General features: G+C 55.3%; 1 protein-coding gene across 1 annotated transcript in view; it reads right to left on the reverse strand.

The window, feature by feature from the left end:
* The window catches only part of SDK1 (sidekick cell adhesion molecule 1), a 516,271-nt gene that overhangs the window by 185,304 nt on the left and 314,080 nt on the right, over positions 1–16,887 (reverse strand). The window contains exons 11-14 of the mRNA XM_040989963.1: positions 16,137–16,304; positions 14,371–14,473; positions 12,417–12,593; positions 5,938–6,074 (exon numbers count right to left, since the gene is read on the reverse strand). Of these exons, the coding sequence (XP_040845897.1) occupies positions 5,938–6,074; positions 12,417–12,593; positions 14,371–14,473; positions 16,137–16,304 (585 nt within the window). The remainder of the gene's footprint in view (positions 1–5,937; positions 6,075–12,416; positions 12,594–14,370; positions 14,474–16,136; positions 16,305–16,887) is intronic.

The following is a 16,887-nucleotide window of genomic DNA, read 5'->3' on the forward strand; positions in this document are numbered from 1 at the left end:
GATTTAACAGTACAACAAATTCACACCTTGGTAAATTCAAATATGGCAACCTGAAATGGCATAGCCCCTCCAGGGATTCGTCTCTGTTTAGACACCAGCTGTAGAAGTAACTAGTTTAAAGTTTTGCACTAGCGTCTGCTTGTCACCTGCAAGAACTTGCCAGGAGACACGAGTGAGCAGGCGCTAAGCTTTCGGCAGGAAACGGGGACTAAGTGAACATGAGCGCCGTTCTCTCTGGGCAAGGAGAGGTCTGAGTCAAGCCCACAGAGGCCTGGCGGGCTCGGTCAGCCTCCTGCCAGTACCGTGAGACCTGGGGCAACGTCTGCATTTCTATCACAGGGCAATGCCGAGGCACCCACAGTAACTGCTCAGGCAGTAGAACCAGGCCTCCCACATAGAATGAAGGACGTCTGGCACAGATTTGCCATCCTGAGGGCATTGCTACGACCAAGCAGTGGGTTCAGGGGAGCCACCAGGCACACACACATTACAAGTAGGTACAAATCAGAACCTGCAGCACAGTAACCAACTGGATTTGACAGAACAAAAACGTTGGGGTCGTTGGGACCTCTAAGGTCGGGAACCATTCACATGACTCCCTGCCACAGGGCCTAGTCCTGCGTGCTCCGGTTTTCTGCAACTAACAGGTACAGAATGACCTCCAAACACGCCAGGTGTGGATCTCCACGCATTCAGATAACTGCGGGCTGCCAGCTAAGACAGCTGGTGCTACGGGGGAGGTGTTTTTTTTTTTTTTAAGATGTATTTATTTTTATTGGAAAGGCAGATATACAGACAGGTGGAGAGACAGAGAGGAAGATCTTCCAGTGATGATTCACTCCCCAAGCGGCCACAACGGCTGGAGCTGAGCCGATCCGAAGCCAGGAGCCTGGAGCTTCTGGATGCAGGTGCAGAGTCCCAAGGTTTTGGGCCATCCTTGACTATTTTCCCAAGCCACAGGCAGGGAGCTGGACGGAAAGCTGGGCCGCCGGGATTAGAACCGGCGCCCATATAGGATCCCGGCGCGTTCAAGGCGAGGACTTTAATCACTATACTATTGCGCCGGGCCCAGGTTTGTTTGTTTTTCTGACAGATTTCCCACTCTTGATTCTAATCATATCCAAGATCATTCCTGGTCACAACGAATGCACACCTCCCCAGCAGACTAAAAACTTGTACCTTCTGAGCTTTGCAGTCTCTGCTGCCAGTGGGTATCCCCAGGGGTTTCCGTGTGAAACAGAATCTCCACTGAGGACCACAGAGAGGGGATGAATCTATCGTGCCTAGAGGTGGGGTCTTCAGGGGGTCACCAGGCAGAGGCCCATGACTACGTGAGAACGGGGAGGGGGCCTGCTGGCACAGGCACAGGAGCCACGGGGTGCTGCCAGGTCATCCCCAGATGTGGAGATCTTGGTCTCTCTAAGCTTTATTTAGCTTCCTTCTTTATGGGGTGACTCAGCTTCAGGCAGTCAGGAATGCCTGCACCCCTGGCCAGAGCGACTCCCCCAGGTGCCCCTCCCCTGCCATCTGATCTAAGCTTCCGTGTGCCTTCCCTCGCCAGACGGGGACCTTGAACTGGGCCCTGGAATGCCGTCATTCCTCCTTGCGCCCCCAGCTTGCTGAAGAGGCACCTGGGACCAGAGACAGACCAAACTTCGGCCAGCAAAGTCCACGAGCCTGCGGGTCCAGCGTTCCCACGTGAGGCAAGCACCTGGACGAGCTCCAGGGCAGGGCAGGCTCTAGAGCTTTGCTCCAGAGAGCTCACTGGAGTGCTCCTGGAGCAGTGGGGATGGAGCTGACGGGGCTGATGGAGCCCCTGCCCCGGCCCCTGCACGATGCATGGCTTTCAGGAGAACGGCACGTCACCTGGCCTGTCACGAACAGCTGTCCTCGGGTCTCTGAAGCGCACAGACCTGCGGGATGAAGTCATTGAGAACCACCCACCTGCAGAGCGCCGAGTATGGGCCAAATATAATTTCCATTTTAGTGCACTTGCTACTAAGCTGTTCTTTCTGGGCATAAGTACCCAGCAGGTCCAGCTGCTTCTTAAGGGCACGTGTTCCCAATAAAAGAAAGACCTAGACCACTGACCCAGACGACAGCGCGACTTCCTGTCTGCCAGGACAGGAAGACAATTGACCAGTCAACTTGAGGCAGTGTGGGCTGTGTTGGCCAGGGTCACCACCCTACTACACAGCTGAGGTCAGGGACAGCCACGAGAAAGTCACCTTGCCCACTGCAGGCACTTCCCACGGTCACGCCACAAGACAGGACCTGTAGGGAAACAGCCGGGGCTCTCGGCAGCAGTGGGAGGATAACGAGGGACAGTGGCGGTGTCACTGTCAGCCAGATGCAGAGACTCGGGCACCTGCAGAGTTGTCCAGGACATGCCAGGCCCTTGGTTGGCTACCACAAGTCAAAACGTGTTGATACGCAGACGCTGTTTGCCCTCCACGACTTCCTAGTTTTGCCAGAAGACAACTGCTGAGTGACTGTTACACAGCGGACTAAACACGCAAAGAGAAGTAATTTAAAGTGAATTTAAGGGTATACAAACCTTGAGGATGGAAAAATTAACTCGATGTGGGCATAAGGGGGATGTGGGTCACTGACACTTGAGCCAGACTGTTCAGCACAAGAAAGGACTACCCAGTACACACCACACACAGCTGCCGGGCCTGGGAGGCCGTCAGGGTCAGAACATCTACAGCACGGAGCAGAGGGCTTGGGGTGGATTCCAGCTCTGGATCCTGATTCCGCTTTCCCAGGAGTGCAGAAACTGGCAGGCAGCGGGCGGATGGCTCAAAGAGTAGGGTCTGTGTGGCCCACATGGGAAATCCGGAAGCAGTTCTCAGTGCTCAGTTTCCAGCCCAGCCCAGCCCAGCCCAGTCCAGCCCAGCCCAGCGCAGCACAGTGCAGCCCAGTCCAGCCTATCCCAGCCCAGTCCAGCCCAGTCCAGCCCAGCCCAGCCCAGCCCAGCTAAGCCCACCCAAGCCCAGCCCAGCCCAGCCCAGCCCAGCCAAGCCCACCCAAGCCCAGCCCAGCCCAGCCCAGCCCAGCCCAGTCCAGCCCAGCCCAGCGCAGCACAGTGCAGCCCAGTCCAGCCTATCCCAGCCCAGTCCAGCCCAGTCCAGCCCAGCCCAGCCCAGCTAAGCCCACCCAAGCCCAGCCCAGCCCAGCCCAGCCCAGCCAAGCCCACCCAAGCCCAGCCCAGCCCAGCCCAGCCCAGCCCAGCCCAGCCCAGCCCAGCCGAGTCCAACCCAGTCCAGCCCAGCCCAGCCCAGCCAAGCCCAGCCCAGCCCTGCCCAGCCCAGTCCAGCCCAGCCCAGCACAGTGCAGCCCAATCCAGCCCAGCGCAGCCCAGCCCAGCTCAGCCCAGTCCAGCCCAGCTCAGCCCAGCCCAGAGCAGCCCAGCCCAGCCCAGCCCAGCCCAGCCCAGCCCAGCCAGCCCAGCCCAGCCAGCGCAGCCCAGCCCAGCCCAGCCAAGCCCAGCCCAGCCAGCCCAGCCCAGCCCAGCCCAGCAAGCCCAGCCCAGCCCAGCCCAGCCCAGCCCAGCCAAGCCCAGCCCAGCCCAGCCCAGCCCAGCCCAGCCCAGCCCAGCCCAGCCCAGCCCAGCCCAGCCCAGCCCAGCCCAGCGCAGCGCAGCGCAGCCCAGCCCAGCCAAGCCCAGCCACTGCAGGCATCTGGGAGACTGAGTCAGCGGAGAGCGGCCCGTGCTTGCTGGCTCATTCTTTCTACCATCATCCTCTAGCATATCTGTCTATATTCCACGTTTTCAAATAAAAATATTTTAAACCGCAGTGCTCAGCCTCGAGGACAGGGAAGCCTGCTGACAGAGCTGGCTCCCATCACGGTCGCTACGCACAGGTCATCTTCAAGTTCTGTTTTTCTAACAGGCCACACACTTTGACATCCTTGAGAAAGCCTTATTTTTGTCCAAAGGTTATTATAATAAATAACGCCAGCCTCCTTCCTCCCTGCTGGGAGCTGCTGTGCGAGGCCACGAGGCTGTCCGTGACCCTGCCCAGCTTCCCCCCTCCGTCCTCGCTCTGAGGACGTGGCCAGGGCAGCAGTCCCAGACACCTGGGCAGACGGAGACACGGCCTGCACTCCGGCACCGGCTCAAGATAATGCTCCAAGGGTGTGAACTTGGAGACCAAACAAACAAATAAAACACAGCCTTTGGGGTCCCTCGGGAAAGCTTCCAGGGAAACCAGCCCAAACCAAGGTCCCTGTGCTTCACGGCGGGCTTCCCTGGACCTCTGCCCGAGGAACCCAGGAGACCGCCCACCTGCTCTGCCCACTCCACTGCATGGGGCTTCTCTACAGACCCCTGATGAGCACTGAGGAGCAGGTTCTAGGTCACAGGGCCTGGGGGCTGCCCTTCACCTGGCTGTGCGGCCCCTGGCCAGCACCTGTCACGCACCCACGTCCTTGGCTAGTGAACCGAGGCCAGGCAGGAAACGCCAGGGAACCGCTCACATGAGAGGAAGAGCAGGTTCACGCCCAAGAGCAGGAACGAAGCTGCCCACCAGCAGTGCCAGGGGCTTGCGGGGGTGGGCGTGGCTTTGGGACGGGCCAGGGCACCCCCGGAGCAGTGCTGGGAACCCTGTGGGGACTCACCACGCCCAGGCTGGCTCTGGGGGACGACACGCTGGGTGAGCACCACTTCAAGCTGCCCTGAAGACGTGGGCTCTGTTAGAACCCCAGTGTCACCTGTGACTGGCATGCCTTTGTGACTGGCAGCTTTGCCCATGGGAGCTCAGGTGCGGTCACCTGGGAAGGCTCCAGCTGGAGGAGGAGAAGCTGGGCCACACTGGCGGCCAGCTGTGCTGGGAGGTCCTGAGACTAAAGCTAGGCCACTCTGGGGCCAGGCCGGGCTGTGCTGGGAGGTCCTAGGTGACCACAGGGGATAATAACCCGGCCAGTGGAGCTCCAGGAGGCGGACCTGGGATGGGACATGAGACCCACATAAGCTCTCGGCATGAAAGCAGCACTGTGGCCCTGCCCAGCACAGAGCAGAGTGGCCAGGGGAGCCGAGGCGGCACAGGGACTTGGGGTTTCATCTCAGCATAGCACGACTCAGTGGCGTTTATGTAGGGTAGTTAGAAGCTGGCCAAAGCACAGGGTCAGTGTGGCTCCTGCGTGGATCTCGGCTTGTAGGAAGATCCGAGCAGACAGTGCTGAGCGCAATGCTGCGACAACTGTCCTTCCACGGCACCAGCTGGGCCAGGAGCACAGAGGAGGGACAAGGACCATGGGCGGCAACAGGGATTAGGACCCCAGACAGATGTTAGGGTTGCCGTGTCTGGGAGACACCTGGGTAAGGAGGTCTTGTCACTGGTCCAGAATGAGCTCCAAGAAGGAGCATGTGCGTCCCCCAGGACATCATTGGTGGCGTCTGTCCCCAAGGAGAGACTCTGGGGAGAGCAGAGAGAAGTGGGCAGGTGTGCAGTGAAGGCTGGAGGGAAGCCCAGGCTTCCAGGGAACGCAAGACAGCAGTGTGTCAGGGAGGGACTTGGGGCTGGATGAGGCAGGGCAGGAGGCCTGCTGGATGCTTAGGGCCTCACCCGCCCCGGAGGGAGGCGCGTCTTCGCGGTGGTCCACTCGCTGAGGGTCAGCCCCAGGAGGAAGGCATTCATTCTCATCTCCAGCTTCACTTCAGGGAAGACGCTGTCTGAGCACCTGTGCTCAGCGAAGCCTTGTGGGCCTGGCCATCGTGCCCTGCTCTGCCCCCACTCCAGGCGCTCCAAGGGTCTCTCCCTGCTCCCCGCCCCACAGCAGCCTTTCTGGTTCCTGATGTGTGACCACACTCTTCAGTGGCTATCTCATAAAATAGCTTAACATTTCACTAGTCATCTTGGGTCGAACCCAGGAGTCGATTGCACAGAGAGACCCGGCTGTTGCTCACGGCAACAGTTTTGTCGCATTACTCACTGTTTTCTGACAGTTCCACGATGTAGTACAAGACGGGGCTGTTTCCGTCAAAAGGCCGAACCCAGGAGAGCGTCACGGCGTGGCTGCGCGAGGAGCTGAGGCTCGCCAGCAGGTTCTGGGGTGAGTGAGGCAGCTCACTTGAAGAAGGGAGGAACAGGGAAAAAGATAAAAAGACAATCGGATCAGAGCTGGCGGCTGGCCTGGGCGCTTGCAGAGGACACGCCTACAGATGAAAAACACGCAATATGTCCCAAGCAAAAACACTCATCATCCTTGCAAAACAAAAACAAACAAAAAACGAAAAACCTCAAACGGAAGCCAACTTTACCATTCACAATGTCTCTCTGAACGTAATCTGACTTAACCTTTATGATAATGAAATGGTCGATGGTGTTGCAGCACGTGGGGGAATGGGTTGGTTTTTGCACATTGCTGATCGGAGGCTCCCTAGCGGTCGGCTTTGCTTGGCAACGGCGGCTGGTGATGGCGTGCAGTAAACACAGCGAGCGGAAAAGGCCCGGTGGCGAGACAGGGACCCCACGCACATCCTCACTAACGGCATGAGCGTGCACTGTCGTCCCGTCTCCCGTGGGACCACGGGCAGGTGGGTGAAGCACTTCAAAGGAAATGTGGCAAACACACTAACGAGAATCCGATGGAAATGGTAAACAACACATCAGCGAGGCCAGAAAACAGAAATGTGATTAAAGCAGACACTTTCTAGAAGGTAAGTCACTAATGGAAGTTGTTTCCTGGGATTTACTAACGAGGTCACGGTGCCTCACCGGCAATGTGCTGCCAGGGCAGAGCCTGCCAGGCAGGGTCCCTGCTGCCCTCGTCCGGTATCGGCCTTCGCACTGAATCAGGCCCCTGGTCTGAGGGGTCTGGGATGGCTGGTCCCAGGCAGAGCAGCTGGGGACACGGATGCTGAGCGGGACTCACCTCCCCCACGAAGTAGTTTTTAGTCTCAGTTGTCAGTTGCTGCTGAGCTACGCAGGTCAGAAGAAAAAGCCGTGCTTATTCTTGATATTTTTAATTTAAAAAATGCACTCATTATACTTTACAATTTATTAAGCTGTTTTGTGCTTTCAGCTACCTAAGAAACACAGCTCTAACTTATGCACTCCGTTGATAAACAAACTCATATTTCTAGTGTGGACTGCGGCTTCTTTGTATATTAGAATCATAAAGACAGAACTTGAGCCTGAAGTGTTGTCTTGTTTTCTCTTTAACTGTGAATTAAGTTTTAAATCAGAGAAGAGGCTGTTGTTTTTGTTTGTATTCTCCAATGATCAAATCTCCATTAGGTTTCCAACAAAGACCACTGTGAAAGAAATGCCAGGATAAAAAAATTTCCTACTTCTCCTATGTCCCATTTCTGACTTTTTCTCCCAAGTTTTAAGGTGAAACCTAATCAAACTTGGTAAAATATTCTCCCCCGGAAGCAAAGAGCGAGCCTAGCCATGTCCACGTCACACGGCTGCGTATCAAGAGCGCATCTGGCCTGGGAGAAGGAATCTCCCGAGTGACAGACCGTCCTTGACATTGCCCGTGGGACCCCAGCCTCCAGTTTCAGAATGAGATCTGGCCATGCTGGGAAGACCAACTGTGTGATCTGACAGCTGAGGCCTGAGCCAATGAAATGTACCCAACAGTCTTACCTCCACAGGCCAATGCAGCGATGCCCCTCCCCGGAAGCTCCACACCGGTGCTTAGCAGACCACCCTGGCTGGCAGCCAGAGCGAGGGGAAGCTCTGGGTGCGGAGTCCTCCTCTGCGTGGGTCCCCCCCTTGGCTCCTAGTACTGAGTGTTTGTAAGAAAGCTGTGATCGCAAAGATGGCACTTTACTGAGTTCAGCATAGAACATTTACATCCAGCAACACGGTGAGAAGCCACCAATTTTAGTTCGCCACAGGTTTAGGGAGCCTGGGCGGCTTGCAGTCTGTAGCAGGTTTCTAAAGCGAGGACAGTTTTCTTAGGACCGTCAGCTTTTAAATTCCAGGATATCAGTACTGAAATGTCCTTGGAAGACTTTCTGTGAGGAAGACCTCAGAAGGCTCTCAGGGCGCGTGTGCTGTGCTGCTGTGTGTTAAGCTGCCATCTGCAATCCTGGCGTCCCACACAGGTGCTGATTCAAGCCCCAGTTACTCCGTTGTGATCGGCTCTCTGCTAACATGCCTGGGCAAGCCGCAGAGGATGGTCCAAGTGTTTGGGCCCCCGCCACCCATAACTTAGCTCATTTATCTGGTGTCTTTCTTACTTCTTGATGTAAGCACCAATCACAGTACATTTACCTCGTGAGACTCATGCTCACTGAACGGTAAGGACGGTTGTCAAGAGCCTGAGGTTAACAACAACAAAGACGGAAGAAGTTTGGAAGAGAAGTCATCGCGAGCCAAGGCCAGGGCTGTGTGGTCACGGCTCTGCCACGACGCTGGCCGCAGCTGGCCGCACTCTGGCCAACAGTCTGCTCGGGGCTCCCCATCACCAGTGTACCACACGGCTGCTGCACGTCCCAGGGCTCAGATTCCCGGGTCCTGGCCTCTGGCCTGTAAGAAGGGCCCTTCTATGCAATCTTGTATCTTGCCTATCACAGATCCAGCAAAGTCAAGAACTTATTAACTTAATATGTGTATTAGAAATACCTACTATTTCTTTAAATGTGTTTAGTTATCTGGAAAACCAAGTCTCACGAAGCCCCTGACCAGTGTGTATCGGTAATGGAAAGATGAGGCTTTGAAATTTTCTAACGCCTTTCAGGAAAGCCTGACCTAACAGGGATGGTCTGCCAACTTTGAGCATCAGTGGTTTAGAGCAACCCAGACCGTGACATGCGGACGGGCAGCAGGGGAGCGAGACCCAAGAACAGTGGAAATGGAGCCCCGGGCCAAGTCGCTCTGACCTGCAGGGAGCCGGGACAGTGGGCGCACCCTGGGCAAACCACAGCCCGTAACAGCTAAAGTCAGCAACAGCACCGAAAACAGAAACGCGGACTGTACAGGAAGGAGGTTAAGCAAGGGGCGAGGGAGAAAATCAGCTTTGAAAAGAGTCCGGGGAGAGCAATTGGCAAAACTGTGGCTGCAGGAGATTGCTCTGACACACAAGCCTTTCTTCTATATAAGAAATGATACCCCTTTAATGCACAAATGATGACTCGGTCAAAGCCACATCTGAGTTCACTCGGACGAGGAGGATGGCGCGGGCCTGACAGCCTGGGAGCAAAGGCATTAAAATTGCTCACTCCTTATTACAGCTTGGTCAGAAGTCATTGTGAGCAACCTCACCCACTGCCTTAGGGGCTGCACCTTCCTGTCAGCCGCAGAGCAGCTTTCCCCTGCTACTCGAGGCTCCTAAGAACTTCCAGAATAGGGACGAGGGACATGAGGCTAATTGGGTCTCTTAGAGATTTAACAATTAATCAATCATTAAAGCCTCAGGAGCCTGGTCCCCTTGGTACTCGAAGATGCCCGAGGGGCGGGTTCCTGCCCCCTTGGCCGCATGGCTGAGACAAGGGCTGCTCCAAGCTTGCGGGATGGCCCGTGCGGACCTGCCAGCCTCATTCCAGGACCATGGAGGGAGGGAACTGGACTGAGGCATAAGCAAGACTTTCCCAGCAGGGCAGGCTGCACACGTCCCTTCTAATCCAGATCGTGAACTGCAGCTGCCCATGAACTGGACTCCCATTCGCCCTATGCTGCCTGAGGCATGGCGGGTCAGCCGGGGGTGCAGGTAGGAAAGCTGTGATGATACAGTCCAAAGTAGAGTGGGGTCACAGGTCTGCCAAGTCTGAGCTCTGGGAGGCTGGGGTGTGGCAACGGGGCAGGGAACCATGTCAGCCACCAGGAATGGTGCCCTGCTGGGTGGCACAGGGGTTCATTCAACCGACACAATGTGCTCCAAGGCACATGAACTCATGTTTGGTCTCCAAGCAGGGCAGTTCAAGGCTGCGAAGGGGTGTAAGCTGGCCCCAAGCCTCACAGCAGGGTGAACTGACAGCTGTTCCACTCAGCCCCGTTAGCCCACCAGGCCAGGACACAGGCAAGGCCCAGCTCTGGAGCACACGGCGGGCAGCACATCTCCCAGAGCCACGTGCAATGCTGTGACGTGGGTACTGAACGAGGCAGCTTCGACCGAAGCGCTCAGAGGAGGAGGCACGGGCCTGTGGCTGCCGGCGGGAAGCTGTCGGCGCACGCGCTCCGTGGGCCCTGCTGCCAGCAGAGGTGGCTCTTGGCTTCTCGTCATTCGAGTAAAATCAAGCAGTGTGACTGAGCTGGGTGCGAGGGTTCTCTGAGGAACACAAGATGCCATCGGGCTTGCCCGTAACGCCTGTGCCGGCGCCGCAGGGCCGGGGCCTGTGCGGGTCTGACGATGCTCGGCCACGTCATCAGCTCCTTTGGGCTTTCAAGTTACAGCGTTTACCGCGCCAACAGCTGTCAACGAATCCCACTATCTCCCCAATCAGCTCTCTCACCGGCTGCACCCAAATTGGTTTGAATCACTAATCTACAAATACTTCTCTATTTGGTGTCTTACCATTACAAAAAGCCTATTATTTTATACATACAGCAACATCGGCTGAAAAATGTCTTTTACTTAGAGGAAATCAAATAAGCAAATAGCAGGGGAGATACGTACATCAGTAGAACAGAACAAGAGAACGTGCCCCACGGAAGGGTGCGATTGGGCTTCTGCTGACACAGTCTACGAACTGCTAACGCTGTTTATTCGAGAGCAACGGCGGACGGTCTAAGAGTACTCAAAGGTAGTTTTACAAATGTGAATTGCACAGTGGATCACATGAATTCACTGGTTATGACCTCCAGTGTTAGCAAAACGAGAAAAAAAAAAAAAAAAGCCTGACCTGAGACAGGAAGGAGAAGGCAGACGGCAAAGCAGGACTGGTCAGAGACCTGAGCAAAGGCACTGGCCACCGGGGTGAGAGCCAAGGGCACGTGGGTACCGAGAGAGAGGGGGAGGGAGAGGCTGGCCACTGGGGCATGAGCCAAGGGCACGTGGATACCAGGAGTGAGGGGATGGGGAGGCTGGCCACTGGGGTGAGAGCCAAGGGCATGTGGGTACCAGGAGAGAGGGGGTGGGGAGGCTGGCCACTGGGGTGAGAGCCAAGGGCATGGGGTACCAGGAGTGAGGGGGTGGGGAGGCTGGCCACTGGAGTGAGAGCCAAGGGCATGGGTACCAGGAGAGAGGGGGTGGGGAGGCTGACCACTGGGGTGAGAGCCAAGGGCACGTGGGTACCAGGAGAGAGGGGGTGGGGAGGCTGGCCAATGTGATGCATCACACACACACAGTGCCTGTCACACACACACAGTGCACACTGACTCACACACACACACACACACACACACACACACACACACACACACAGTGCCTACTTTGGAGCAAACACTGTCAGGCCTTTAAAGTCAAGCCTGTGCTACCCCAGCACTCCTGCATGAGATGGAGAGGGGATGGGGCCGACTCCACCCTGCATGCTCATGCCATGGTGCTGGGAAGAGCCATGGAAACAGCCTCGCATCTGAATGCTACAGGGGGACGTGCAGAACCCACGGGGACGGCCAGCAGAGGCCACAAGCTGAGCCACAGAAGAGGAAGAGGCGGAGGATCGCTCGGAGGAGGGAGACTGGGAGCACAGACAGGGAGTAGGCACACAGGACTGCTGTGCCCGGGGACTGAGATGCGGTGGGGGGACCCGGCCCTGCCATGCACCCACCCACAGGGCAGCTCTGGCTGCATTCAGGACCCTGCTGAGCCCTCTGGGGTCGCCTGGCTCCTGGGCCTCTGGACAGCCAGGCTGGCCTATGCTGCCCCTGATTCCTTCCCCTCAGGGTGGGCTTGGGAATACCTGAGTGGCCAGAGTTTTGAAAAAGCAAATAAATTCATGCTGGAAGACTGGAAGGAATCAGTCGTTCCGTTTCCTGCTCTGTCGCTAGAGGCGGAGTTGGAGGGAAGAGAGTGGAGGAGCCAGACTCCTGGGCCCCCAGGAAGCTCGGGATTGGAAGCCAGGGGCTGCTGCCTGCTCATCCCCACATCTCCAAGGGCTCAAAGTATCGATCTGCCCACGCAGAGGCATCTGGAACTAAAGCCTCAAGTCCAGCTGGCTTTGCAGACAGTGGTCTCGCCTCGGTGGGCTCACACTGAGCTTTTCCCATAAGCAGCAGCTCTGGTGGACAACCCTGGGAAAATGAACTGACTGGTGCCCCAGCGTGGCGTGGGGAACACTCTCAGTGCCGCGTCACTGGCAGACATGACAAAGGGCTTCATGGCCAACAATGCTCATCATTAAGCCGGCCACTTCCATCTTAACACTGAAGTCACAAAAAACTCTAACCGCCCTTGTCGGTGTGCTTGGCAATGCAGCTTGATGTGCTGACCTCTGACCCTGACCTGGGACACAGGTGGACATCACGTGACCAGTGCTAGCAGAGGGGCAGCAGCTGACTCACTCCGTGTGAGCTACTCACATCACTTCCAGCCGGGCCACTCTGGAGTCGTTCCCGCCTTCCGACACGATCTCACAGGTGTAGTCTCCGATGTCGCCGGACCACGTCTGGCTGATGAGCAGGGACCCGTCCCTCTCCAGCACAATTCTAGAGTTGCTGGATGGGGTGAGGACCACGCTGTCCTTCTTCCACACGTAGCTGCAGGTCAAGCAGAGTCTCGGGTTACGACACCTCCTGGATGGGAACACTGGACTTGCTGCTACAAGGCATGCACAACTTAGGACCTTGTAAATGCACTAGAAGCCATCGGGGTATGCTTTCCAGAAGGCCAACTCCACGCTACCTGAACTGCACTTAGTAAAAACAGAGCTCTCAGATCCCTCGCTTCTGATACAAAGACGGCTGCTGGAGTTGGAAACGGTGCTGAGGAGGGCCGGCCCTGCTGCCTGGGACGGGGCAGCCTGCGCACCCCCCATGCCGAGTCACACACACACCCACACACCCCACACACACCCCATCCCGCCCCAGGACTGCTCCCAAGTCCCACCTCCTGAGACAGACAGCCCAATCACAGTGACTTCAGATCCAACCATCTGAAACCTACTCTCCTGGACTCTGCAGCATGATCATTGCAAGAATTTTTTGTTTAAAATAATCAGCGATGAGCCTGCCAGTCCTTGGATAGGTGTGGGCAGGGCCACACTCACTGTGGGACGAGATGAAAGCACGGCTCTTTCTTTTCCAGATTAATTGGATCAGATCTTCAGACTGTAACCACTTCTTTAAAGCTTTCATATTCCCAAGCACAGACATTTATAAACTACTTATCTGAAATTACCCTGAGACAGAGCTGAGCAGATTGTACAAGAATCTGACAAAATAGGAAGACAGTCGCGAGGGACCTGGCACGCCTTCGGGGCGCAGACACCCTGGGACGAGAGATGTCCAGGTGGCCCACGAGGTGTGCAGGTGGCTCGTGTCCAGGCTGTTTCTCAGGGAGTGGCTTGCCCCTCATCGCCGGGCAAAGGTCCCGGAAACCACTGTGACGCAGAGCGGTCTGAGCTTCCAGAGCAGCACGCGTCAGACCGCTCTGTTCTCCACCCTTGCGCATCCTACTCCAAGCTCTCTGGGAAGCAATGTCCCTGTCCCCAAGACAGGGAATCTTCAGCTTCCCATTTGTGCATTTACATTCTTGCATCTTGGCTTGTGACTTGGGAATCCAGAGGACCAGGCTCATGGTTGGTCAGACACCACCCAAGGAGCTGCAGAGATGGGCTTATCTCTGAACCCACAGACAAGCAGGAAGCACCCCAATTCCATCCCTGGTGCAAGCTCCCTGCGCTTCCGCCCGAGTGGGAACACAAGGAGGACAGCCTCATTCCATCCACCCTGCTCCACTGCTCTGAAAGCGGCTGCTCCCCCGACTAAGAGCTCACACGGAAAGCCGCCGGGCTGCATGCACCTGCAGCTCGAGATGCTGCAGCTCCTCCAGTGAATCTGCAAGTCACCCAGATCCCCTGACTACCGCGTTTGCTCTCAGTGTGTCGGGTGGCAGAGCTAGCTTCCCTTCTGTGCAGGACTGACTTCCTTCCCGGGAGCGAGCGAGCCTCTCCCGAGAGTGGCATGGCCCATGTAAACACCGCTGAAATCCCATTCGATCCCTCTGGATTTTTCTCTCATTAAGTATCAGCCCCTGACAAGTACGTTTTACAGATAGTGTATTAACCTTGGCAGAAAAATCATGAAAGGCTGCATGGGAGTCATGAAGTGGAACACGGCTCACTGTAAATAATACATAAGGCTGGAGTGGAAAATGGGATCTGTGTGATTAATGGTGGCGCCTTGACTGTGTGCTGTCGTAATCAGGGGTCTGCAGCTAAAATCAGAGTTCCTAAAATTCCTCTGTCTCATCTCCACTTCACTTCACAGGCTCACGGAATATTAACAAGCCCCAAAGTACTGGCCCTGGGCTGACCGGAGAGAAACGCGGGGGTCGTGAGTGGCTCCGCAGCGCAGCGTGGCCGTGGTCCCCTTAATCACCACGCGGTCCTCGGGGGGGTGGACGATGGCCGTCCGATCTGGAACACACAAGGCATGACTCAGACGGAATTCCGAGTTTCAGAGCTCCCACCCTCAGGTTACAGAACTGCTCATCTGCATGAAAGCCCCTGGGTTTTCTCTTGTCCGGACAAAACAAATGCAAGTGCAAGTTCAGGGAACTAAAGACTGGACTTGGCCTGCTGTCATGATGTCCTTCACCCTAGCCTGTCGCCACGGTGACCTTGAGCCTCAGACACTTGGGAAGGAACAGCAAGGCAAACCATTCCTGGGTCTCTATTCTGGGTTAAGGCCTACCTCCTCCCCTGAGACGGCCTGGCTGCAGCCGCCCCCTGCTTCACGCCACACCGGGGAAGTCGGCAAGGCGCTTTCACTTGCTTTTTCTCACCCTCACACAATCCTGTGACGGCTGTCACGTCACCACTCTGGTTTCCAGTAACGGAAACAGATGCTCAACAACACAGCACCTTGCCCCCCATCACACAGCTAGCAAGGGATGGGAGCTAAAGGCAGGGAGTGACCGCCCGCCAGGAGTGCGCTGGCAGGAGCCTCATGGTGAAGGCATCACCAACAAACACAGAGCTCCAAGCAGGAAGCACAGGTGTGCTAGTGGCCCCCGAGCGGCTCTGCTGCTCACGGCGGTGACTTGCCCCAACCTCTGGCAGACACTGTCCCTCGGTGACTGACCTGTGCCTCTGAAAACGGGACGGCACTTTTTGACAAGCTTTCACAGTTCTTAGGGACACATGATGAATTAAAAGTGGATTAATACTCAACTACCAAATGAAACCAGACTTCTTTTTTAGGACTTGACAAGATTATCAGAAACTGGATTAATTTTGTTTAAACTAGGATATTTTTAGAATTCCCAATAAGTTAGAAAGGGCCATTTATTAAAGCAGACACCATCTATATGATAAAAATGCCAAATAAACAAGCAATAAAGCAAATGATTTAGTCTTCCTTGAAGGATGGCGTTTTTAACACATTATCTACTGCAATAAGTTACAGCTTTTTTTCCCTGATAGACAGAATCATGAAAATCTGCTAGCCTTGTCTTTGAATCGCTTTCTACAATTCGTTTTTAATAAAATAGACCTGGATGCAGAAGCGAAGGTCTGTAGCGACAGCTGAAATGAACAACAAGGCAGAGAGGATATTCGGTCCCTCAGCCCTAGGCTCCCTCAGTTCTCCCGTACGGCTTCCTCTCATTCAACAAGCCTGCATTCTAGACACAGGAGGAACGGCCAAAACTAAGAAAAAACAAGAGTTCTTCTTTCAGTTCACTCTGAATATAGAAGAAACATCGTGTTTAAGATACCGGACACATTCTGTTTTGTCACACATACTTTAGAGTTTAACTCTTAAGTCGGCCTTCCTCCAAATCAGCCAAAACGTTAATTCAGTTATTGGAACTTGTATAATATCTCTACTCAGCCATCTTAAAAAAATCAATCTTGTTCTCTCTCCTGAAATGTCCTCATTAAATCTTTGAATACATTTTCTAATTATGCTTTTAGAAGCTGAAAAATTAATTACTCAACAGATTTCTATAAATTAGTTGTAAAAATAATGACTCCGCTTTGATTAAATGGGAAAGTGCAAGGGCATATTGATGTCCCACTGCGCGCTTGACGCGGCGGGGCCAGCGTGGTTACAGCAGGTGTGCGCGGCCGGCCTTACTCCACACGGTGAGCGCCGCTCGAGCGTCCAGGGAGCCCTCCGTGTTGGCGGCGTGGCACGTGTAATTGCCAGCATCATGGATGAAGACAGGACTTATCTGCAGACCCCCAGATTCAAGCAGCATGAACCGGGGGATTCGCACAGAGCCGCTGGCCAAAACGCGGTTTCCTGGAAAAAAGGAAACGGGAAGAAGAGAGGGCGGTGGTTAGAACTGGCCCCCGACAGAGCGACGGCCAGGGCCCAGCGGGAGCCGGCGTGCACGCTCAGCGAAGCCGCTTCCTTCAGCAGGTGCAGAGTACGGAAAGCCGAGAGCATTCTAATTGTGCGATGAGAGACTGGGTTGAATAAATCATGCCACACATTTGGGATTATTATCTTTGCATGATTGCCTCTTGGGACTTTTGTTTGTTTGTTTGTTTGTTTGTTTTATTTTCATTGGAGATGCAGATTTAGAGAGGAGATACAGACAGATCTTCCTTCTATTGGTTTACTCCCTAAGTGGCTGCAATAGCCAGAGCTGAACTCATCTGAAGCCAGGAGCCAGGAGCTTCCTCTGGGCCTCCCATGAGGGTGCAGGTCCCAGGGTCTTTGGCCATGCTCCATTGCTTTCCCAGCCGGTAAACAGGAGCTGGATTGGAAGTGGAGCAGCTGGGACAGAACCCCTGTGGGACGCCGGCACTTGCAGGCAGAGAAACAGAGAGCTGCGCCTTCACGCCAGGTTTCTTCAGTTTTTATGCATCTGAACGCATTC

Source organism: Ochotona curzoniae, unplaced genomic scaffold, assembly GCF_017591425.1.
Source record: "Ochotona curzoniae isolate NIBS_2020 unplaced genomic scaffold, NIBS_Ocur_1.0 contig_54, whole genome shotgun sequence".
NCBI lineage: Eukaryota > Metazoa > Chordata > Mammalia > Lagomorpha > Ochotonidae > Ochotona > Ochotona curzoniae.